This window comes from Phodopus roborovskii, unplaced genomic scaffold (assembly GCF_943737965.1).
Source record: "Phodopus roborovskii unplaced genomic scaffold, PHOROB, whole genome shotgun sequence".
Classification (NCBI taxonomy): domain Eukaryota; kingdom Metazoa; phylum Chordata; class Mammalia; order Rodentia; family Cricetidae; genus Phodopus; species Phodopus roborovskii.
Window position 1 is genome coordinate 145,448 of NW_026126485.1, and position 26,450 is coordinate 171,897.

Genomic DNA, 26,450 nt, shown 5'->3' on the forward strand with positions numbered 1-26,450 from the left:
TGAACTAAAATTTTGGAGTCAAAGCATTTTTTTAAATTTAATTTATTATTTTACATGATGGTCCCAGTTCCCTCTCCCTCCTTCCCTCCCTTCCTCCCCTCTCCCTCCCTCCCTCCCTCCAGCCTTCCCTCCCTCCTTCCCTCCCTTTACCCTCTCTGCCCTCTCACATGCACTCTAAACACCCTCCCCTCCCATCCCCCACCCCAATTCAATATGTAGGGAATGCCATCCAGTTGGGGTCATGTAGATCTGACAGATCCTGTGAAGTAGGGACTAGGGCTTCTCTCCTGTCTCTAGATTAAGGCAGTTATCCCTCCATGAGGGATATGTTCGCAAAGTCCTTTTGTGCACCAGGGATACATCCTGGCTCCACTATCTGAGGTCTCTTAGACTGCTCAGTCCTTCTGGCTGAGACCCATATTTAGGGGGGCCTGAGTCAGTCCCATGCTGGCTTCCCAGCTATCAGTCTAGTGGCCCGTTAGCTCCTCCTTGTTCAGGTAAGCTGTCTCTATGTGCTTCTGCTGCATGGTCTTGTCCTCTCCATCTGCTTCTGGGTTCTAGTTCGACTCAGTGTTTATGTATGGGTGTTTGCTCCTATTTTCAACAGGCATTAGTTGAGGGCTCCATGGAGAAGTTAGTTGTTGATCTTACTCTCCGGGAAGGGCATTTATGATAGCCTTTCCACAGAAGCTGAGATTGTTAGTTGGGAGCAGTCTTGTAGTTCTGTAGACTTTCTTTGTGTTCAATTTTATCTTCAAACCAATATTGGCTCCCTCTTTTATGTTCTCCCTGTCTCTGTCTCTGTCTCTCTCTCTCTCTCTTTCCTATCTTCTATTCCTAACCAGGCTCAATCTTCATGGTCGCACGTTTTCCTTTCCTCCCCCTCATTTTCTCCTACTTCTCTCTCCATTCGCTGTCCCCCCCACTTCACCTGAGCTCTGGGGGACTTGTCCCTTCCCAGTTCTGTGAGGGACTTTATATAAATCTCTTAGAATACACCTTGTATCCTAGTTCGTCTGGTGGTAGAATTATAGGCTGGTGATCCTTTGATCTAGTTCTAAAATCCATATATGAGTGAGTACATACTGTGTTCCTCTTTTTGTGACTGGGTTACCTCATTCAGGATGGTGTCTTCAAGTGCCATCCACTTGCCTGCGAATTTCAAGATACCATTATTTTTTTCTGCAGAGTAGTATTCCATTGTGTAGATGTGCCACATCTTCATTAACCATTCTTCAGTTGAGGGGCATCTAGGTTGCTTCCAGGTTCTTGCTATTACAAATAGTGCTGCTATGAACATAGTTGAACAGATGTCTTTGTTGCATGGATGTGAATCCTTTGGGTATATGCCTAAGAGGGGGATTGCCGGGTCCTGTGGTAAACTAATTCCCATTTTCCTGAGGAACCACCATACTAATCTCCAAAATGGCTATATGAGTTTGCATTCCCACCAGCAGTGGAGGAGTGTTTCACTTTCTCCACATCCTCTCCAACATAAGTCATCACTGGTGTTTCTAATTTTAGCCATTCTGGGCGGGGGTAAGATGGAATCTCAAAGTTGTTTTGATTTGCATTTCCCTGATAGCTAAGGATGTGGAGCATTTTCTTAAGTGTCTTTCAGCCTTTTTGATTTCCTCCATTGAGAATTCTTTCTTCAGTTCTGTACCCCATTTTTTAAATAGGGTTATTTGGTGTTTCGTTGACTAGTTTCTTGAGTTCTTTGTGTATTTTGGAGATCAGCCCTTTGTCGGATATAGGATTGGTGAAAATCTTTTCCCAGTCTGTGGGCTGCCATTTGGTCATGTCCACTGTGTCCTTTGCCTTACAGAAGCTTCTAAGTTTGAAGAGGTCCCATTTATTAATTGTTGCTCTCAGTGTCTGTGCCCCTGGAGTTATGTTCAAGAAGCGGTCTCCTATACCAATTTGTTCAAGGGTACCTCCTACTTTCTCTTCTAAGAGGTTCAATGTGGCTGGATTGATGTTGAGGTCTTTGATCCATTTGGACTTGAGTTTTGTGCATGGCGACAGACATGGGTCTATCTGCAGTCTTCTAACCACCCTCATCCAAATGTGCCAGCACCATTTGTTGAAGATGCTTTCCTTGCCCCATTGTACAATTTTAGCTGTTTTGTCGAAAATCAGGTGTTCATAGGTGCATGGATTAATATCAGGATTTTCAATTCGATTCCATTGGTCTACCTGTCTATTTTTATGCCAATACCAGGCTGTTTTCAGAACTATAGCTCTGTATTAGAGCTTAAAGTCAGGAATGGTGATGCCTCCTGAAGTTCTTTTATTGTATAGTGTTGTTTTGGCTATCCTGGGTCTTTTGTTTTTCCATATAAAGTTGATTATTATCCTTTCAAGGTCGGTGAAGAATTGTGGTGGGATTTTAATGGGGATTGCATTGAATCTGTAGATTGCTTTTGGTAAGATTGCCATTTTTACTATGTTAATCCTATCTAACCAAGAGCATGGGAGATCTTTCCATTTTCTGGTATCTTCCTTAATTTCTTTCTTTAGAGTCACAAAGTTCTTATTATATAGGTCTTTTACTTGTTTGGTAAGCGTTACACCAAGATACTTTATGTTGCTTGTGGCTATTGTAAAGGGTGATGTTTCTCTGATTTCTTTCTCTGCCTCTTTGTCGTCTGAAAAAAGTAGGGCTACTGATTTTTTTGAGTTTATCTTGTATCCTGCTAGTTTGCTGAAGGTGTTTATCAGCTGTAGGAGTTCCCTGGTAGAGTTTATTGGGTCGCTTATGTAAACTATCATATCATCTGCAAATAGAGACAGTTTGACTTCTTCCTTTCCAATTTGGATCCCCTTGATCTTCTTTTGTTGTCTTATAGCATTAGCTAGAACTTCTAGTACGATATTGAAGAGATATGGAGAGGACAGCCTTGTCTTGTTCCTGATTTTAGAGGAATTGGCTTAAGTTTCTCTCCATTCAGTTTGATGTTGGCAGTTGGTTTGCTGTATATTGCTCTTATTATGTTTAGGTATGTTCCTGTTATCCCTGACCTCTCCAATACCTTTATCATGAAAGGGTGTTGAATTTTGTCTATGGCTTTTTCCGCATCTAGGGAGATAATCATATGGATTTTCTTTTTCTGTTTGTTTATATGGTGGATCACGTTGATAGATTTTCATATGTTAAACCATCCCTGCATTCCAGGTATGAAGCCTACTTGGTCATGGTGGATGATTTCTCTGATGTATTCTTGAATTCGGTTTGCCAGTATTTTATTGAGTATTTTTGCATCGATGTTCATCAGGGATATTGGTCTGTAGTTTTCTTTCTTAGTTGTGTCTTTGTGAGGTTTGGGTACCAAAGTTATTGTGGCCTCATAAAAAGAGTTTGGCAATGAACCTTCTGTTTCTATCTTGTGGAACAGTTTGAGGAGTAGTGGTATTAGTTCTTCCTTGAATGTCTGGTAGAATTCTGCGCTGAATCCATCTGGCCCTGGACTTTTTTTGGCTGGAAGGCATTCGACGACTGTTTCTATTTCATTGCGGGTTATAGGTCTATTTAAGTTGTTTGTCTGTTCTTGATTTAATTTTGGTAAGTGATAGTTATCCAGAAATTTTCAGAATTTTCAACTTTTGTGGAATGCAGATTTTCAAAGTATGACCTGAAAATTGTCTGGATTTCCTCTGTGTCTGTTGTTATGTTCCCCATTTAGTTTCTGATTTTGTTAATTTGCATGTTCTGTCTCTGCTTTTTCATTAATTTGGATAAAGGTTTGTCTATTTTGTTGATTTTCTCAAAAAACCAACTCTTTGTTGCATTGGTTTTTTGTATTGTTTCCTAGTTTCTATTTTGTTGATTTCAGCCCTCAAGTTGATTATTTCCTGGTGTCTACTCCTGCGGGGTGAATTCGCTTCTCTCTGTTCTAAGGTTTTCAGTTGGGCTGTTAATTCTCTTATGTGACTATCCTCTGTTTTCTTCATATGGGCACTTAGTGCAATGAACGTCCCTCGTAGCACTGCTTTCAAGGTGTCCCATAAGTTCGGGTATGTTGTATCCTCATTCTCGTTGAATATTAGAAAGTCTTTAATTTCTTTATTTCTTCTTTGACCCAGGAGTGGTGCAATTGCACATTGTTCAGTTTCCATGAGTTTGCAGGTTTTCTGCTATTTTTGTTGTTGTTGAATTCCAATTTTAAAGCATGGTGGTCCGATAAGATACAGGGAACTATTCCTATTCTCTTGTATCTGTTGAGGTTTGTTATGTCACCTAGTATTTGGTCGATTTTAGAGAAGGTTCCATGTGGAGCAGAGAAGAAGGTGTATTCTTTTGTCTTTGGATGTAATGTTATATAGATGTCTGTTAACCCCATTTGAGACATAACTTCTGTTAATTCTTTTGTTTCTTTGTTGAGTTTCTGATTTGTGGTCCTGTCTAGTGTTGAGAGTGGTGTATTGAAGTCTCCCACTATAAGTGTGTGAGGTTTTATATGAGCTTTGAGTTTTAGTAGTGTTTCTTTTACGAATGTGGGTGACTTTGTATTAGGGGCATAGATGTTCAGAACTGAGACTTTGTGTTGATGGATTTCTCCTGAGATGAATATGAAATGACCATCTTCATCTCTTTTGACTAATTTTGGTTTGAAATCTAACTTGTTAGATATTAGGATAGCTATATCTGCTTGCTTCTTATTTCCATTTGATTGGAAAATCTTTTCCCAACCCTTTACCCTGAGGTAATGTCTATCTTTGAAGCTAAGGTGTGTTTCTTGTATGCAGCAGAAGGGTGGATTCTGCCAGCAGGTACTCACAGTGGTCCTCTGGCTAATAGCTCTGGCCAATAGCTGGCGGAAGAGGAGGAGGGCTGAGCTGGAATTTGAGAAGGTTTTGCAGGGTAGTGGGATCTCACTGGAAACTGGAGCTCTCCAGCTGAGACCTTGTTCTTTGGCAGGGGCCAGGATTTGGGGGTCAAGGATCTTGCCTGCAGGAACTCCGAGTGGACCCGCAGAGATAGGCAGATCTCTGGGAGGGTCCAGGGACTCCAGCAGAGGACTGGAGGCAGGGTCAGAGACCAAGCCGGTGAAAATTATAGGTGGTCCCCTGTGGATAGTCAGGTCTCCTTTGTTCAGAGTTGCTCCGAGAAGTCTCCAAAGTAGGGTGGACTGTTGGCTCCACCCTCTGTCCCAGTGCTCAACCAGAGTGGCAGGACAGGGTGGGTGGGGTAGGGCACAGGGTAGGGGGGGTAGGCTGGCGGTGGGGATGGGTGGGGGTGTATCAGAGCTCCAAGGGTGCTCTCGATGGGGACCAGAGACAGGAGCAGCAGGATCAGGGACCAACCCTGGGAGTTGTGGCGGGGGATGGGGGAAACGAGGTTGTAGGGGACAGGCAGCCCCAATTGGGCCCAGACTCACCTCTGGCCAATAGCTGGCAGAAAGGCGGAAATTTTCTTTTCAGACCACATAATTTAAAAAGTATCTCCCTCCCTCCAATGCTACTTCCTGCCTTCCCACCCACCCAACTCCATCCCTTTTCTGCCTTCTTTCCTTCCTTCCTTCATTCCCTCCCTCCCTCCTTCCTTCCTTCCTTCCTTCCTTCCTTCCTTCCTTCCTTCCTTCCTATCTCCCTTCCTTTCTTTAGAAAACAAATAGGCAAACCAACAAAACCATAATAATACAAAAAAAAAAATTAGAAACACACACACACACACACACACACACACACACACACACACAATCCATAAGAACACAAAATCAGAAATCAAAAATTTCCAAAACAAAGCTATTTGAGACCAAAATTCTACAGAAATACCACTAAGTTTGTTTTTTTCTGTTGGCCTTCTACTGCTGGAGTTGATATAGCCAATGAGACTCCATATGACAGAACTAATTTTTCCTTTGCAAGGAGATACAAATTGGACACAGCTTCTTGGTTATGGATGGGAGCTTTTGTCCACTTCCTCCTCTTAGCACTGAGATTCTGTCTGGCTTGAACTTTTGCTGACTCTGTGCATGCTGCTACAGTCTCTGTGAGTTTATGTGTGCATCAGTCCTGTGGTGTCTAAAAGACACCATTTTCTTGGAATAATTCATTTTCCCTGGATCTTACAATCTTTCTACCTCCTCTTCTATATAGTTCTCAGAGCCCTGGGGGTAGGGGTTTGATGAAGGCATACCATTTGGGACTGAGTATTCCAAAATCTCTCACATTCTGCATATTGTCTAATTGTGTGCTATATTGGTTTTATTTTTGGTTAGTGAATTTATTATTGTTTTTATTTTTAAATTTCTTTTTTATTTTTAATTCTTTTCATTTTTTGAAACTAGATTTTTTTCTAATAATACATCCTGATTATGATTTCTCCTTTCTCTACTCCTAGTTCCTCCCCACCTCCCATTCCATCTGGATCCACCCCTTTCCATCCTACATTAGAAAACACACAGGCTTCTATGGTATAATAATAATGTATAACATAATAAGTTAAAACAAAACCCAACATGTTGGAATTTGATAAAACAAACAAAAGAAAAAGAGTCCAAGAGAAGGCATAAGAAAGAGACCCACTTATTCATATACTTCAGAATCCCATAAAAACTAAACGGAAGCCACAATATGTATACATTTACCCATAGGATAAAAAGAGGGAAGAAAAAAAGTTAAATTTAAAAATATAAGAAAATTTTAAAAGGAAGAGCCCTGACACAACATTATGAGACAAAAACCTTGCAAAGATGCCATTACTTCATTTTCTGCTGTCCATCTACTATTGAGTTTGCAGCCTACCCCTAAGAGTAGTGTGTTTCCAAGTGAGACGTTTTCTAATATTTCCTTTCTTGTATCTTCTTAAGCAAGACCATGTGACATTTGGGATAGATGACAGTAGACCTTTAGAACTCATGCCCATCCTCTTTAAAATATTTATATGTAATTATAGCCTTTGATTTTTCTTATTGATTTCAAAAAGTATCAAGTTGAACAATAAAACAGAGTTTGAATAAAGATGTCATTGAGGGCAGAAAAAAACTCTTAAAAACAAGAGGTTGAATGAAAATCTTAATACCAGAGCCAGGTTACTTGATGGAAGATGTCAGTTACTTGATGGAAGACAAAACAGTCAGTCAGTAAATATGTTTATCTTGTTGGTTAATGAATAAAGCCCTTTTGGCCAATAGGAAAGCAAGATAGGCAGGACTTGGAGATAAGGAGGATTCTAGGAGAAGTAGTAGGGAGAGTCATGATGTAGGGGACTGAGGGAACAGGAGTGGACCCTCTCTCTTGGTAAGATAAGACTACCTGGAAACAATTAGATTGATAGAAATGGGTTAATATTTAAGACAGAGCTAGCCAATAAGAAATACTATTAACAGGCTGACAGGTTTATATCTAATACAGCATCTCTGTGGTTTTTGGTGGGCTGAGGAGGCATCGGGACCAGGCTGGCAGAAAAACTGCTCATAACAGTTGCTATTATATTAATTGTTGATCAGGGAGGCCCCTAAGACTCTACAAACCATAAAGGCTATTACCATCACTATTGGTTACAGGCTAATACCAGGTAGCAAGTCTGTGTTGTTGAAGACCTTTCATGCTTTTGTTTCAGGATGTGGAGTGAACAAGTTGAGATCAAGCTGGAAGCTCTCACTTGTTTACTGTCTTTCCTTAGTGACATGAAACACTATATAATCTACTAAGGGAGAATTGTTAACCAATAGTCTTCTTTATACATGGACTCTGTTTACTATAATACCAACTTGCCTGCTATGATGTGCCTGCTGGTGCAGTAGTGACAAGAATATTATGGTCTAATATGTTGCTTTTGGTTGGAAGGGAAAGCCAAAAACCAGTGACTGGGAAGTTTACCACTATTGTGTTATAATTAGGCATGGTACTCCTGACAAATATCATCCCAAATATTATATTTAGGTTCACAGATAATCCTACACCCAGTAAAGTTAAGGTAAGAGAATTGTAAAAGGCACAAAAACTAAAACACAGATGTCATGTCACTTCAGAAAGCTGAAGTAGAACTGTCATGGCAGTGACTGAGTGTCACCATTGCAAACCTTTTTGTAACAAGTCCCTGTTCAAGGAATTGCCTAACACTTGCACTTGCAGAGTGGATATTGAGTGTTCTAAACTTGCCAATGTATACTTCTCTCTTATCTAAAAGCCATGTTCTAAGCCTTCCCTTCTGCCTCTAGGTTAAGGGAGTATCCCTCTATGGGGAATGTGCTCCCAAAGTCCTTTTGTGCACCAGGGATACATCCTGGTTCCACTGTCCGAGGTCCCTTAGACTGTCCAGGACTTCTAACTGAGACCAATGAGTTGATCCAATGCTGGTTTCCCAGCTATCAGTCTAGGGTCTATTAGCTTCCCCTTGTTCAGATTTTGTTGATCTCTCCTGAAGGCATCACCCTCCCTGTGAAGTCTGGAGGGGGGTGGGATGGAAGGATGGTCAGGGAGGGAGGGAGAGAGTGAAGGAAGAAGTGAGGGAGAGAGGGAGAGAGGGAACTGGGATTGATATGTAAGATAAGAAAAGAAATGAAACAAAAATAAAATATAAAAGCCATGTTCTAATAATTCTTTTTAAAAACATTTATTTATTTTGTGCATATGTGCATGCGTGTGTAGGTGCATGCATGTGTGTGTGCATGTACACGTGCGTGTGTGTGCATGTACACGTGCGTGTGCATGTGCATGTGTGTGTGTGCCACAGCATGGTTGTACAAGTTGGAATGAGACTGTTCAAACATCTTCAGAATGGTTTCCTTCAATACCCTTGGTACTGTCTATCTAGACAGCCAGCAGAGCTGAGGACAGGTATGTAATTATTTAGGCCCACTTTTTTGCATGAGCTTTGAAAAACAAAAAGTCCAGTAAATCAAACATTTCCAAGGCACCCAGGAACAGTCACCTGGTATCTTTTTGTGTAGCTGACAGTATAATGTTTTATATGCAGCCTGACTTAACAAACTTGGCCTGTTACTTAGGGTAGGAACTTGCTGTTTTTGAAGACTTATTCTTCAGAAGGAGGTTTGTGACTAGGTCAGGCATTGAGACCAATTCTGGGATCAGGAGTAATGACAGGTAGGATCTAGAAAGGGCACTGTATGCAGTATCACTTTCTAAATTCTGTAGAGTAATGCTGCCTGTAGAGAGAAGTAAGTGGCAGATGTGAAAGAGAAATTATACCACTGGGATGGTCCTTGACTCTGGGGAATCTTCTCCACTTCTCTCTCTTTTTTAAGATGATTAGTGGATTGATTGATTTTATTTAAACTCTGGGAAACAAGAGAAATCATTAAGTGTTTGTTTTGAAAGCAAACACATTAAAAAAGGAAGTAAGGCTTTCTGTGGGGCACTACTTGTCCCCAGCCCATAAATGCTCTTTCTGACTTTCCAACACAACTGCCAAACTCTGTTTCCACACATTCTTTCAGAATGTCATTTTCCTTTCAAATGTACTTGGTACTACAGTTATGGTCTTGTTAAAACTACAAAACATCCAAAGCAATTTGCTATGTAGATTTTTCCTTTAGTGAGCAGCAGTGGTGGAGGAAATATATAATAGCATTTCTAGCCCATATTCTTCAGGGAGATAGACTAAATTCTGTAGTAATAAGAATTTTTAATTTGATGTTCTTTGAATGGTTAGAATTTGGACAAATACATGTGCTTTCCCTTTACTTTTGCAACTTAGACAAAATCCTGAATAGGGCTACTGGGATAGATTATATCATTTTTTAACATGTGGAACAAATAGGTTTGTGCCCCTAAGATATATGTTGATTATAGATTATATTAATGAGCATAGGCACTTAAGATTTTCATTGTTAGAATAAGGCTAGTTTTATCTAGTTTTGGAATTTTGTCCCTGTTTCTCTAGATAAGACTTTGTTCTGAAGATTTGATAACTTGTCTTTATTCATACATATATAATGTTATGGACATTTGATACCTTCTCTGTGATTCCATATATAGGCATATATGAACAAGTACAGTAAAGCACTCTCATATAATTGATAAAACCCAGTCATCAATATGATTCCTGCAATTGTATGTTGCTACTTTTATCCGCTTGTAGAGAGGTGTGAAGACAAGAAAAGAAGGGATAGGCAGACCCTGAATGCTGCAACTAACCAGGACCTACCAAGGTATGTGAAAAACTTTTGAATTATACCTATTTTTTTCCCTTTTAGATCTTGAATTTGCCTGAGTTGATTGATGATTCCAAGTACAAAACAAACCATCTTCGGGTGCAGAATAGAAAAGAACTTGTTAAAATCCTGTCTGCACGGTAAGCTTGGACCTAATGCCTAAGTGATTATCTGATTCTCATTAGGAGAGGCTTTGTGGGCCCTCCTTCTTTATGTCAGGTTGTAATTCTCTGTCATTCCCCAATTGATTAATGAAAAGATATCTTAAAATAGTGTGTTGTGGTTAAAAACAAAACATTTGAAAGCATTTAAACGTTTTATTAAATAGCAAATCCTAACAGTAGTATAAACAAAGTCACAGTGACTTCAACTAGGTTTCTTTTTTGTGGTATGTAACTGTTTGGATTTAGCACATCATAAACTGTTAACAACAAGCACAACAAGAATTTAACATTAATTGTACTTTCACTGTGTTAAATGCTCTGTATATCATCTCATTTAACTCTTATATTCATCCTATGAGGTAGGTCCTATTAGTCCTATTTTACAGATATGTAAACCCAAATAGGTGGAGGTAAAACTGAGTTCATTAGATTTTCTGAGTCCTTGTTTTGAATGAGTTATAGTGAAGGAAGTGCTAGTTTAAGTAATGCATCATCAAAGAGTCACACTAATTGAGTGTTTGATTTCTAAATTTCCATTTATGTCAGATTGTACTTTTGGAAAACATACGAATTTTCGAATTCTCCATAAAGAATTATTCTTACTCTTTGTAAGGTGTAGGGTTTTCCTCCCGCTGCTGGTCTTGTTCCGCCGCTGCACCAGCCCAAATTAACACACAGAGACTCTGTATTAGATATAATTCTGTTGGCCAGATACTTGTTTCTTATCGGCTAGCTCTGTCTTAAGTATTAACCCATTTCTGTTAATTTAAATATTTCCACGTGGTCTTCTTACTGGAGAGCAGGGGCCAGCAGTTCTGTTCTCTCCAGACTCTCCATCTTGACTCCTTACTCTTTCCTCTTTCCTCCTTGTCTCCTCATCCCTCCTATTTTTCATTCCTATTAGCCAACAGTGCTTTATTCATTAACCAGTATGAGAAACATATTTACAGAATGACATCTCCCATCATCTCCTCTTTTCTGTCTAAATAAAAAGAAGTGTTTTAACCTTAAAATAGCAAAATATATCACACAGCAGTTATCAAGTAAGAATCACAGTTAACAATATTTAGTCCATTAACATTTAGTAAGATTTAAGAAAATATTCCATCATCTATTCTATCTTTGTGAGTCTAAAGTCCTATATGTAACTTATCTTTAATCCTAACTAAGGAAAACTATAACCATAATTATTTGTCTTCAATTCCACCAAAGACTACAGAACAGAAGGATAATATATAAACTCTAGAAATGACAGAGATATCTTGCCTTGTCAGTCACACAAAGTTCTTCTGTAACCCTCCATCTTTAGTCCATAGGCCATATTGTGTCTGGCAGACTCCTCAGCAAAGTGGGAAACTGTCTTCTTGTGTTGGCAGTTTGTCAATCACTTTTCTCTGTGTCCTGTAGACTGTCTGGTAGACTCTTCCATGAAGCAGGAACTCTGTGTAGCACTGTCCATCTTGAATCAGCAGTCAATTTTCTGTGGGTCCTGCATGTCCAGTTTATACAGCATAAAGTCAAACAGTCTAGACAAGAGCAGTATCTTGTCCAAATGGCTAGTCTTGCCATATTGGAAGTAAACTTCATAATGAGTTTCTTTGATATCCATCTTCCTTTCTGATGCAGGCTGTGTTGCCAGGAGCAGTTATGTCTCATTGTCAAGAAAAACCTTAAACCATTTTAAATGCCATAGTCTGTAGGTCTTTGAAAGGTTTGAAGAATGCCTATCTATCTCAAATACATCACTGTGTATCTTGAAAAACCTAACTAACTTTAAGCTTTGACTATCATAGGTAATTGTCTATAATCTGTACTACATTATACATTACATTTCTAAATGAGCTATATAAGCACAATACCTAAACAAGAGGAGAAATATACATATCACAAAATTGACCTTAAATTTGTATCAATAAATGAAAATTCATTCCAACACAAAGCAATCATATCTATACATAATTCCCTTTTTACCTTTAAAAATAATTGGCTGTGATCACTAACTATTTATAACCAAGTCCATTTAAATGAAAACAAACATTTATAAACAATATTTGGGAATTTGGGCATCATTTTTTTCAAACTACTTCTTGCTGGTAAAGGGCGCTGTCATGGGGGATTCTAAGAAGATGCAGAAATCCTGGCTGTAGTCTGTAAGGCTGCTTTGTTCAGCTGTTTTTAATGTAGGATCACCTGGTACTCTGTTTTAGGGGGTCTGGCTTGCTCAAACCACATTAGTCTGGAAGGAATCCACAGCTTTTCATTTTGTGTGGAAACAAAAATAAAAATCCTTTCCCCAAGTAACTTGTCCTTAGACTTAAATTTTGAAGTCAAAGCATTTTTAAAATGTATAAATTGAATTAATCCAGTAGCATTTCTTTTATCAGTTGTTGTTATTTCCTCAGTAGTCAAACAATTTGAATACAACAGAATAGTGTATAATATCTACAGTTTTTTTTGTGTTTTTCATCTTTACGTGGCTTTTTTATTACTCTGTTTCTGTTAGTTGTATTTTTTTATTTTTTGAGTAGGGTTTCTCTGTGTAACTGTTATCTGTCCTGGAATTCACTCTGCATACCAGGTTTACTTTGTAAAAACAGAGATCTGCTTGCCTCTGTCTCCTGAGTGTTGGGATTAAAGGCGTGTGCCACCACACCCAACTATTTTTTTTTTTTTTTTGTGAATATGTCTTTATTGTAAATCTTTATCTTTTTGTAGCCAACAACAACATTGCTAAAATGAAAGTCAAAGTTGTTTCTGCCACGGTTTATCAAAGACGTCAGAGGCTATTTTCACGCCAGCATTGAGAGCTGTGCTTATTGCCTTGGTCTGTGCTGCCATCCATCAGCATGTTGCCAGCTCTAATACACCACAAATGAATTGTTAGCAGAGTTTCTTAAAAGCCTTGCAGTTTTTTGCTCTATATGCTGAGTAAGGAAACCTCCCTTAAAGGAGCCACGAAAATATCTGCTTGTCTCTTGTAAAGCAGATTCCAACTGAGAAAAATGCTGCTACCAAGAACCTTGCTTGTCTCTGTTCTTTTGTTTCTAAAACCATTTTTCAAGCTTTTGTTAAAATTTAAGTGGAAGTTCTTATTAGCCATGTGGGTGCCATATGGAAGGAGTAAGGTTTTTCCACCCTCCGCTGGTTTTGTCCTGCTGCCGCGCCAGCCCCAATTAATGTACAGACTCTGTATTTGATAAATTGCTGTTGGCCAGGTACTAGTTTCTTATTGGCTAGCTCTGTCTTAATTATTAACCCATTTCTGTTAATCTAATATTTCCACGTGCTTTCATCTTACTGGGGGATGGGGTCTGCGACTGGTCTCCCCAGCCTCTCCATGTTGACCCCTCCTTACTCCTTCTTCTTTCCTCCTTGTCTCCTAGTCCCTCCTATCTTCCTTTCCTATTGGCCAACAGTGTTTTATTCATTAACCAGTATGAGAAACATATTTACAGACTGACATCTCCCATCAACTCTTCCTATCAATTTCTTTGCTTCTAAACTTCTCAGTCTGTAGGGATAGTCTCTGTGGGTTTTGTGACTCCAAATGCCTACATGTGTTGTCATCCAATATTGAAGATTTGTTTTTGTCATGCCAATGATTTAAGGTTTGTTCAAATTCCCATGTTATTCCATGTAATATAAACTGTTTCTTAGAAAGTTAAGTCATGCTTACAATACTTTCATTTCTTTGTCTTTCATTTTGAGAACTTTCCATGAAATTCTGGATATTCATTTACTCTTCCTGGATTTTAAACACATCTCTATACTGTATCTCTTCCGTGTGTCAAATGCTCTTTGTTTCTGTGGAGGATCTGTGTGTGGGACCAATGTACACAAAGTATGAGAATGAAAAATGGCTGCCCCTTTCTTATCAATAGTTAAATATAATTCTGATTCAACTGCAAAGCCTCACAGTCCTAATAATTAACCTTTCTCCACATGAGAATTACCCATTCATTTCTACATTTTGCCCCTTTGTCTCTTAAGCATTTTTAATTCATTTAGTTCATTGATAGGATTTTTCCTTTCACACCATAATTACCAAATCTCAATAATAGGGACTTGTGAGAACCTTATCAAAAGCTCTTTGATGGACTAAAAAATCATGGCCATGCTGTGAGAAGAGTGGATCCCAAGCAAAATAAACCCAGGCAGATACAAGTATCATCTTGTTATTAAATTGCCAGCATTTTGATACCACCAGTGTACCTTGTGCCCTAAAACTTTGATTCCCTCATTAGTTCAGTTATAGAATTCTACTGTGGAAAGACTTTAAACAGACTTTGGTAGAGATAAAAACTTTTCCTTTTGATGTCAACCTAGTAGCATTTCACTATTTTACAAACACATGCATAGAATTTAAGTATTTTAAACTCATAGGGTCATTATTTTTCTACTCAGATTCAAGAAAGTTTAAGGAAACATGGGGAAAATAAGACTCTAAGGATGGTCACAGAGAGGAACTTTGATTTTGATTGGAGATTCTTGACTTAGGGTCCATGCCTGTTTTTTTTTTTTTTTTTTTTTTTTTTTTTTGAGGCTGGTTTCATGCTCTCTTAGTGTCTTGACTTTTGGGGGGGCATTACCTTATAATTTTTTATTTTGTAAATTTTTATCTTTTATTTATTTTTTTAATATTACATATCAATCCCAGTTCTCTATCTGTCCCTTCCTCCCTCCCTCTCTTCCACCCTCCCATGCCCCCCTACCACCCTCCCATACCAACCCCCACACTCCACATGTAGGGTGATGCCTCCCTGCAGGGGTCATCTAAATCTGTCAAGTCATTTGGAGTAGGGACTAGGCTCTCCCTCCTGCCTCTAGGTTAAGGGAATATCCCTCCATGGGGAACATGCTCCCAAAGTCTTTTTGTGCACCAGGGATATATCCTGGTTCCACTGTCAGAGGTCCCTTAGACTGCCCAGGCCTTCAAACAGAGACACATGTTCAGGGGGTCTGAGTCAGTTCAATGCTGGATTCCCAGCTATCAGTCTGGGTGCTCATTAGCTCCTCCTTCTTCAGGTCAGTTGTCTCTGTGGGTTTCTATAGCCTGGTCTTGTCCTCAGTCTCTGCATTTGGATTCCAGTTTGGCTTAGTGTTTAATTGTGGATGTCTGCTTCTGTTTCCATCAGCTACTAGATGAGGGCTCTATGATGGTGGATAAGTTAGTTATCAATCTCATTATCAGGGAAGAGCATTTATGGTAGCCTTTCCACTGTTGCTCAAATTGTTAGTTGGGGTCAGTCTTATAGGTCTTTGGTTCTCTTTAGGTTCAGTTTTCTCTTCAAAAATATAATGGCTCCCTCTTTTATGCTCTCTCTCTCTCTCCATCTTTCTCTCTCCCTCTCTCATTTATTCCTCCTCTGACTCAAGCTTCCTAGGCTCACATGCTTTCCTCTCTTCCCTTTCTCTTTCTCCTAGCCCCCTCTCTACTCACTGCCCCCCACCCACAATATGCTCAGGAGATCTTGTTCCTTTTCATTTCTGTGAGGGACCTTGTATGAATCTCTTAGAATCCTCCTTGTATCTAGTTTCTCTGTCAGTGTGAATTATAGGCTGGTGATCCTTTGCCCTATGTCTAAAATCCATATATGAGTGAGTACATACCATGTTCTTGTTTTTGTGGCTAGGTTACCTCATTCAGGATGGTTTTTTCAAGTTCCATCTACTTGCTTGCGAATTTCAAGATTTCATTTTTTTTTTTCCTCAGAATAGTATTCCATTGTGTAGATGTGCCACATCTTCTTTATCCATTCTTCAGTTGAGAGCATCTAGGTTACTTCCAGGTTCTTGCTATTACAAATAATGCTGCTATGAACACAGTTGAACAGATGTCTTTGTTGCATGGATGTGGATCATTTGGGTATATGCCTAAGAGTGGGATTGCTGGGTCCTGTGGTAGACTGATTACCATTTTCCCGAGGAACCTCCATACTGATCTCCAAAACTGCTATATAAGTTTGCACTCCCACTGGCAGTAGAGGAGTGTTCCCCTTTCTCAACATCCTCTCCAGCATAAGTTGTCATTGGTGTTTCTAATTTTAGCCATTCTGGCAGGAGCAAGATATTATCTCAGGGTTGTTTTGATTTGCATTTCCCTGATAGCTAAGGATGTTGAGCACTTTCTTATGTGTCTTTCAGCCTTTTTGATTTCGTATATTCAGATTTCTCTCTTCCGTTCTGTACCCTATTTTTTTAATAGCATTATTTGGTGTTTTGTTGACTAGTTTCTTGAGTTCTTTTTATATTTTGGAGATCAGCCCTTTGTCAGATGTAGGATTGGTGAAGATCTTTTCTCAGTCTGTCAGCTGTGGTTTGGTCTTATCAACTGTGTACTTTGCCTTCTCAATTTGAGGAGTTCCCATTTATTAATTGTTGATCTCAGTGTCTGAGCTACTGGAGTTTTTTTCAGCGAGCGGTCTCCTGTACCAATTGTTCAAAGGTACCTCCCACTTTCTCTTCTGTGGCTGGATTTATGTTGAGGTCCTTGATCCATTTGGACTTGAGTTATGTGCATGGTGATAGGCATGGATCTATCTTCAGTTTTCTACACACTATCATCCAGTTGTGCCAGCACCGTTTATTGAAGATGCTTTCCTTCTCCCATTGTATTCATTTAGCTGTTTTGTCAAAAATCAGGTGTTTTTAGGTGTGTGGGTTAATATCAGGATTTTTTATTCGATTCCATTGTCTACCTGTCTATTTTTGTGCCAATACCAGGCTGATTTCAGGACTATTGCTCTATAGTAGAGCTTTAAATTGGGGATGGTGATGCCTCCTGAAAGTTCTTCTATTTTGCAGGGTTGTTTTGCCTATCCTGGGTCTTTTGTTTTTCCATATGAAGTTGATTATTATCCTTTCAAGGTCAATGGAGAATTGTGCTGGGATTTTGATGGTGATTACATTGAATCTGTAGATTGCTTTTGGTAAGATTGCCATTTTTACTATGTGTATCCTATCTGTCCAAGAGCCAAGAAATCTTTCCATTTTCTGGTATCTTGCTTGATTTCTTTCTATAATGACACAAAGTTCTTTCTATATAGGTCTTTCACCTGTTTGGTAAGCATTACCCCAAGATACTTTATGTTGTTTGTGTCTATTTTAAAGGGTGATGGTTCTCTGATTTCTTTCTCATCCCCTTTTTCATCTTTATATAGTAGGGCTACTGATTTTTTTTTTTGAGTTATAATGTATCCTGCTAGTTTGCTGAAGGTGTTTATCAGCTGTAGGATTTCCATCTTATAATTTTTATAATCTTTAGTGCTCCCGAATGGTGGGGAGTAGGGAAGAGCAGCATATTTATTTATTCCTACCTACAAGCACATTCTTGTTTCTCTTAACAAATATTCTGGGTGCATTAATGTTATTTAGTGGTTAGATTTCAGAAATCTTTACATACGCCTTGAAATTTGCCATTCCCATTATATTATCTACATTTTTTTTTTTCTAAAATTGTACAACTTCATTGGCTTTCTTATGTCTTCGGTCTTATTTCCATGATTAACATTCTCCTGAAGCAGATGTAGCTGCATGGCTATTTTCATGTTGCTATGTAGCCAATCTTTCATATTACTACTCCTGGGTTTCCTGACAGATGACAGCACCTTTAGGAGAGAAATTATTCAGTTGATATGTCATATCCAGCTAATGCGGTTAAATAAGGATCTGGATAAACAAATAGGCCAAATAGATGTTTATTCAGGGAAAATAACTTACAACCTAAACAGATTAACACCAGCAGGCTCCACCGGATGCTCTCCTCTCCACGACCCGCCAGAAAGAGCACATTCCCAGGCTCCCCTCAGACCTCCTTCCACAGGTCACTTCCACCCCTGGCTCCATCCCCCAATGGGCATGGTCAGTGCCACAAAAGGAGACAAAGTGAATATCCCACTACAATTCCCCTTTTAGTCTAAAGAAAAGATTTAGGCTTGATACAAAACTATATACAAAACAGTGAATAACAAGTGTGCTGTAAGAAAAGGAAAATCGAGAACAAAACGACCTACCTATCTAGTCCTAAGATGAAGGCATAACAGAGTTTACAATAGAGTTGTCCTAAGCTGGAAAACGTAAGTCTAGTACTTAATATATCTAACTAGGAAGAGAGAATAATAGTTGTGATAGTTTAATCTTCAACCTCATCAAGACCTGAGAAGGAAAACAATGATACTAAGGTAGACAGGAAGTGCAGATGGGCAACTTCCAAAAGGTGCAGCAAGGACAGAAACAGCAGGCTACCTGGACAGTCACCCAAGGTCTCACAGGAACATTGGTACAGCCAGTTTTGGCTAAGGCTAAGAGAACTTGACAGACCACAACAACAGCAGGGAGGTAGAAAGGCTGTCTTACTCTGACTTGGCAAGGTCCATCAGTCTTCTATTTTTGTATCCTGCAAGCACATAGGACTGCATGTCCAAATCAGTGATCAAGGTGGGGGCAGTTCTTTGCTCAACAGGCCATTAGCTGAGGTGAGAATGAACTCCAGCAGGAGCAACCACAGTGTCCAACATATTTTCGGGAAAGTGCACAGTGCTGTCAGGAGCAACAGTGTCTCATGTCAATGGAGTACTAATATTAAATCATTTAAATGTCATGTCCTGCATGTCTATGAAGTGATGAAGATTAAGCATCTATGTCTAACTAATCTCATAGGTAGAGGAAACATGGGTGAAGATAATCTGTAAAACTCAGGAACTTAGCTAAAAAGAGGATTGAAACTTGAGTAAAGCAGGGACAAATACCTAAACAAGATAACTATATACATATACATACATATAAATTCCTAAAATAGAGGTAGAGTAGAAATGTCAAGACAAGAGGTAGAACTACAAAGGGCAGCATGATAAATATCCCAAATTGTATCAGTATACAAAATGACTTGAACATAAATAAAAGTATACATACATAGAGTATGGTAAGAATAATGTGCATAAAACATCATAAGTGGAAAGATTTCACACAATATAACAAAATATAAACTTAATTTTACATAGCTTACCACAAATAAGAATATATAATAATATAAGCTTTAAAATACTAATATCTCGCTCTTACTCAATAATTCACAAGAAAATAGGCTAATCTACCTATATCCCATCTAAACCATAACTTTCCCAACCATAGCCTATTCCTATCTAAAAGATAAACCCGAGTGTAAGCATCGCCTTCCCTAACTAAAACCAACCCAAAGAAGATGACTATTATCCCCAAACTCCAAGGGTAGGGAAAGGGGGCATTGTTATCTTAAGGTTACTTCCCGCTGGAATGGGATGATGATGATTGCTCCATGGGATTCTGTAGGAAGGAAATTTTTAGCAACCAAATTTCTCAACAGAACTGGCTGTGACATACGGAGCTAGTCACTGTGTGGCAGAAAATGCTTGACTGTAGTTCTGTTTGAAACTTTGGCCAGGGTATAATAAGAAGGTGCAGTATTACAGCTAACTAGTCATGAGTTGTCTCGAGCAAAACAGTCTCAAACCGGTTTTAGGGTGATGTTTGTAGTCCAGATGCATCAGGTTGAGTCAAGTGGAAACGATGGCGTGGGGCCCCTTCTTCTTTCCGGAGAGTTCAAAGTCTGCTGTTAGGAATTATTATTATTCCTTTTGGAAAACTTAACATCACTATTAAAGTAAAATTTTCAAGTTTTAAGGTATGCATAAGGGAAAGGCAAAAATAAGCATTAAAATGTATGTGAGAGAATTAGGATTTCAGAGAGAAAATTGCGTATAAGAAATGAGTCTCCAGATTTTGTTTTCTTCTGCCTTACACCAATTGGCTTCATGATTTAAGGCAGAAACCATGAATTTAATCTTAACAACATGCTTGAATTTAGAGAAGGAAAGCCAAATCCAACTCCAAAGCCAGCATTGGTTTACATGAATTGGGACTTCAGGGATACTAGATATTAGAGAGAAATAGATTTCTGTATAGAAATAGTTTACTAGAATTAAATTTTTTTTCCATATATCAGATTCTGCTTCATTAAGTGATTGTTTCTGGAGAGCTGTCTTCTCTTCTGTAGGTACCTACATGTTCAGTGTTTTTTGACTGTTTGAAGATAGGTTTTCTCTGTTTTCCTGTAAGAACAACAGAACACTTCCCCTACCTTTGAGAGGTCTCCGCACATCTCCTGGGACCTAATTTGTTGGGATGACTTGTCATTTCTCTTCATTAAGATGTTTCTCTTGTTCAACTAGGATCTTGATTAACTTAGATGGTATCCATAGTTTTTCTTCTCCTGTAGATACAAATGCAAAACCCCTACCCCAACGTAACACACATCCTGCTTTCCATTCTGAGGTCAATACATCCTTGAAGTACACTGACTTATTTAGTTCAGAAGTTTTTTTTTTTTTTTTTTTATTGTCCATGTCCAGTGTCTTTCTGCAGCTGTTTTTCCTTTTTCATCAGCATTAAGAAAGTTTAATGTTAATAAAGCATTATGTAATCTGTGTTTGGGTGTCTTGGTTCCTCCTGCCTGTTTATGGAGCATTTCTTTTAAAGTACGATTGGATCTCTCAACTACTGCTTGTCCTGTAGGATTGTGTGGTATACCAGTTATGTCCTTTATGTTATAATACTCAAAAAACTGTTTCAGTTTGCTGGAGACAAATGCTGGAGCCTTGTCAGTTTTTATTTGTGTAGATATGCCTATAATGGCCATTACCTCCAATAGGTGTGTGATAACAGAATCAGCCTTTTTAGAGCTCAGAGCAGTGGCTCATTGAAACCCTGAAAATGTATCTATAGTGTGATGTATATATTTTACTTTTCCAAGTTCTGCAAAATGAAACATATCCATTTGCCATATTTCATTCCTATTTATACCTTTAGGGTTACTGCCTGGTGGTAAAGGATTTTGGTTATAGAATGAGCAAGTAGGACATTTCCTTACTATTTCCTTGGCTTGTTTCAAAGTGATAGAAAAATCCTTTTTTAAACCTTTGCTGTTCACGTGGAGTTTCTTATGAAACTCTGAGGCTTCTAGTACATTTCCTATCAATAAACGTTCAATTTCATCATTGCCTTATGGTAGAGGACCTGGCAGACCCATATGGGATCTGATGTGTGTTATATATATAGGATGAGTCCTCTTTCTGATAGTACCTTGTAACTGTATAAACAACAAAGTTAATTCTGTATTGTCAGGAATAAATTCTGCAGTCTCGATGTGTAAAATGACTCTCAGCGTATTGAGAGTCAGTAACTATATTTAGGGGTTCTGTAAAATCCCTAACTACCATGAGAATGGCATACAGTTCTGCCTTTTGTACAGATTGTAAGGGCTTTAAACCACTTTACTAATTTTTCCTGATTTATATTCTACCTTACCTGATTTGTTTGCACCAGTGTAGAATGTATGAAATCCAGAAATAGGTGTTTTTCTTACAATGCGTGGAAGGATCCAAATTGTTTTCTTTATGAATTTGATTCTCTCAGTTTTGGTATAATTGTTGCTAATCATTCCCAAAAAATTACTCTGCCATGAATATTGGCATGCTCTCTGCCAATATTCATTATCTTTCCATAAGGAGGAAATTTCCTCATTAGTTAAAGGTACTATAATTTTTGCTGGGTCCCTTCCTGTTAGCTAACAGTGTCTTAATTTACATTTTATAATCAAGTCAGAGATCTTTTCTATATATGTTTTTAGTTTTTTATTTTGTTTATGTAGTAGGAATATCCATTCTAATATGATATCTTCTCTCTGCATCAAAATCCCTGAAGGATATTCTCTAGATGGTAATATAACCAGAATACAGTCTAGGTTTGAATCCACACGATCCACATATGGTTCTAGTATCCTCTTTTCTACCCATTTTAATTTCTTTTCAGCTTCAGCTGATAGTATTTGTGGATTATTTAAGTCCTTGTCTCCTTTTAGGGCCATTTTTAAGTTTCTCAAATCATGTCCTTCTACTCCAATAATGGTTTACAGTTGAGAAATCTCTCCTAGCAATTTTTGAAGATCATTAAGAGTCTGGTAGCAATCTCTCCTGATCTGTACTTTTTGTGGTCTAATTTTTTGTAGACCTATTTTATATCCTAAGTAGTTGATAGACTCTCCTTTTTGTATTTTTTCAGGTGTAATTTGTAATCTCCAGCGAGGTAAAACTTTCTTTATTTTTTCAAACATTTTTTTCTAATATTTCTCCTTTAGAGTCAGCTAACAATATATCATCCATTTAATGATAGATTAGGAATTGTGGAAACTCTTTACATATTATTTCTAGCGGTTTTCGTACAAAATATTGGCACAGGGTGGGGCTATTTAGCATTCCCTGTGGTAAAACCTTCCATTGATATCTCTTCACCGGTTGAGAATTATTGTAATTAGGTACCGTGAAGGCAAATTTAGTTTTATCTTGTTCTTGTAAAGGTATAGTGAAGAAGCAATCCTTTAAATCAATAACTATAATAGGCCATTCTTTAGGTATCAAAGAAAGGAAGGGCCTTCCAGGCTGTAGAGAGCCCATTGGCTGGATAACTTTATTGATGGCCCTCAGGTCTGTAAGCATTCTCCATTTACCAGATTTCTTTTTGATAACAAATACAGGAGAATTCCAAGGGCTGGTTGATTCCTTGATATGTCCAGCATTTAGCTGTTCCTGAACTAGGCTTTCTAAAGCTTCTAACTTCTCAGAGGACATAGGCCATTGTCCTACCCAGACAGGTTCCTGTTAGCTGTTTTAAAGGTAGGGCTTTTGGTTCCTCTGTTTGTTTAGCACTTGTACTCTGTTTTTGTACAGCCTGGATATTTGGTATCTGTTTTGTATAGTATTTTATAATATTTTGTCCACAATCATGAGGTTTATGGTTCTTATCTAATACTTATCTAATACTGGGGGAATGTTAATCTGTGTATTCCATTGCTGTAATAGATCACGACCCCATAAATTTATCCCTACATCAGCCACATATCTCAACCTTACTCTCTGTCCTTCTGGTCCTATACATTCATTCCATGTCGTGCTCTGTTTTACCTGAGACAGGGTTCCAATCCCTAAGAATTGAACATTTACTTCATGCAGGGGCCGTCTTCGAGGCCAAGATTTATTAGTTGTGATAGTTACATCCACCCCTGTGTCAAGTACACCTTCAAACAGTCTGTTATTCATCTTAACTATCAATCTAGACCTTTGACTATTTATAGAGGTTTGCCAAAATATATGTTTTTTATTTCCTTCTGCCATGTTTGATTCAACTTCCATCACTAGTTTGTCATCCAGGGCGATATGAGTTTTTATAATAGGCACAGAATTTTCTAATTGTCCTGTGGGAGATTGTCTTTCACTGTGACTGGGAATGTTCGGACCACCTGTGACATGGGGGCCTTCGAGAGCCCCCCTCCCCCAAGGAGTTTCCTGATGGTAAAGGGTTTCCTTGCTTGTCTCTGGTCGATCTACACTCATTTGTCCAGTGTCTGCCTTTGCCATATCTTCTACATAACCCAGGAGGCTGAGGCCTTCTGTTCGATTCATTCCTGGGAGTGTTATTTTTAGGGAAGCTTTGCCTACAATTTCTTTTTAGATGTCTTATCTTACCACAGTTATAACATCTGACATGTTGATATTTCTTCAAACCTTTGTAGATGGCTACCCAAGCTTCTATGTCACCATAGTTAAGACCCTTGTTATCTTGATGTCTTCTCAGACATTTAGATATGGCTTCTCCTACCCATGCTTCAGTCTTATTGTCCTTATACTCAATGTTGGCTGTATATAGGACCCATTCATCCAAGGGTGCTGATCGCATTTTTAAAGGCCAAAGCACCTGTTTGTATTGAGGATTTGCATTCTCATAAGTTAAAGATTTTATGAGTATTCGCCTAGAATCTACCTCTAATTGTACTGCCCTAAATAATTTTTCTAGAAACACATTCTCTAGGTCCTTGCCTTATCTTGGTATAGGATTCTATCCTCTCCCCTAATTCATGAACCTTATCCCAAGCATTCAGAGCTGCTGTACTGCATAGAGACAAGATATGTTTATCATAGACAGCTTGGGTTTCTGGGTCAGCATAAAGACCCTCACCAAGAATTTTATCTTGGGGAGCTTTATAACCTTTCTTTAAGCCCTGAAGTTTAAGGGCTTTTGCTTCCTCTCTCCATAAAGCCATCCATTCTAATTGAGAGGAGTTTTCAAGGACAGCTGATATTAATTGATCCCAATTCTTAGGGGTTACCTTGTTATTCCCTGCCCATGATTCTATTAATTGCTTCACATCATATGAGTGCATGCCATAAGAGACCACTGCTTCCTTTATACCTTTTAAATCTTTTATGTATTGGTTCCTACTGATATGTAATGACACCTTTTGGGTGTTTTTTTCATTGCTGGTTTTTCATTAATAGATACAGGGAAAGCCCCCCTGACCCTAAATGGTGTGGAAAATTTTAAGTCTTTTCCATGTCCTGTTACCTGTAGTTCTTATTCTGATGTATCAGACTGAAGGTCTTTTGAAGCCTGAAATCTATTCACCATTGTTTCTTTGAGTGTCTGAACTTCTTGAATCAAATAACTTTCTAGAGACTTCATTGCATCAATCAGTTTCTTATTTTCTCCAACTACAAATAATTCCATGTTTTTAATATTCTCATCCTTAGATATTATCTGAATGACATATAAACTGCCTTCCAGAAACAATGTTCTATCTGCTAGCTTGTCATTATACTCAGACATGGAAGAGATTCTATCATCTAGTCTTTCTATCTGATGTTTCAGTTTTTTTAAAATTATTAGTAGCTTCCTCCGACTAGGAATGAGCTGTTTCTGCTAGCGTGTTAATGCATTGCATTGTTTCTGTTCTGGTTATTGAGGCATCAGGCATGGAACAAATTCTGTTTTCTGCTTGGTCATATTTATGTTCCACGTTTTATTTTCTGCCTGTCAGCTCTCCAATGCCATCTTCAATATGGAAGGTGGACATTAGTTCTGGGGATGGTGTTCAGATCTTATCAAAAAGTTTCCTTTTAGTCATTTCATAAATTGCAAATCATTTGAAGTTTGTTCTGTGGAAAAAGAGACATTAGCAAACAGGGAGAAAGATAGAAAGACTGTCTTTGCTAGTTCAGGCCTGACATATGTGATTATTCTTCTCATCACATCTTTCCAATTGTTGTGAAGTGACCCCATGACCAAGGTAACTTATAGATAAAAAGGTTATTAGGGACTTAAAGTTCCAGAGAGTTAGTCCATGACCATCATGGCCAAAAATATGGCAACAGGCAGGTCTGGTGCTAGAGCAGTACCTGAGAACTTACATCCTTTTCCACAATCAGAAGGCAGAGAGAGAGAGCTAGCTAACTGGGAAAGATGTAGCTTTTGAAATCCAAAAGCCTACCCTCAGTGTCATACATCCTCAAAAAAGCCACATTTCTGTGTTTTTTTTTTCTGATATAAAGCTGTTGGCCACTTACTAATTTCTTATAGGCTATCTCTGTCTTAAATATTAACCCATTTTTATTAATCTAAGTATTTCCACATGGTCTCATCTTACCGGAGAGAGGGCCCAGACCTCTGGTCTCTCAAATCTCTATATCTTGACTCCTCCCTAATACTTCCTCTCTCCTCCTCGTCTCCTAGTCCTGCCTACCTTGTTTTTCTATTGACCAACAGTGCATTATTCATTAACCAATAAGAGAAACATATTTACAGAACAACATCTCCCATCATTTCCTCTTTTCTGTCTAAAATAAAAAGCAGGGTTTTAACCTTAACATAGTAAAATATATAACAAAACAGTTATCAAATAAGAGCTACAGTTAATAATATTTAGTTCATTAACATTTAGCAAGATTTAAAGAAAATATTTCATCATTTTTCCTATCTTTGTGAGTCCACACTCCTATATGTAACTTACCTTTAATCCTAACTAAGGAAAACTATAACCTTAACTGTCTGTCTTCAACTCCATCAAAGAACACAGTAGGATAATATATAAACTCTAGAAATGACAGAGACATCTTGCTACCTGATTAGTCACCGGAAGTTCTTCTGTAATGTTTCATCTTCAGTCTATAGGCCATAGTGTGTCTGGCAGATTCTTCAACAAAATAGAAAACTTTAAACTGTCCACCTTGGCAGTTTGTCAGTCACTTTTCTTTGTGTCCTGTAAAATGTCTGGCAGACTCTTCTATGAAGCAGGAATCCC

General features: G+C 38.4%; 1 protein-coding gene across 1 annotated transcript in view; it reads left to right on the forward strand.

Moving 5' to 3' along the window:
- The window catches only part of LOC127229944 (succinate--hydroxymethylglutarate CoA-transferase-like), a 536,724-nt gene that overhangs the window by 105,674 nt on the left and 404,600 nt on the right, over positions 1-26,450 (forward strand). The window contains exon 5 of the mRNA XM_051195053.1: positions 10,167-10,264. Within this exon, the coding sequence (XP_051051010.1) occupies positions 10,167-10,264 (98 nt within the window). The remainder of the gene's footprint in view (positions 1-10,166; positions 10,265-26,450) is intronic.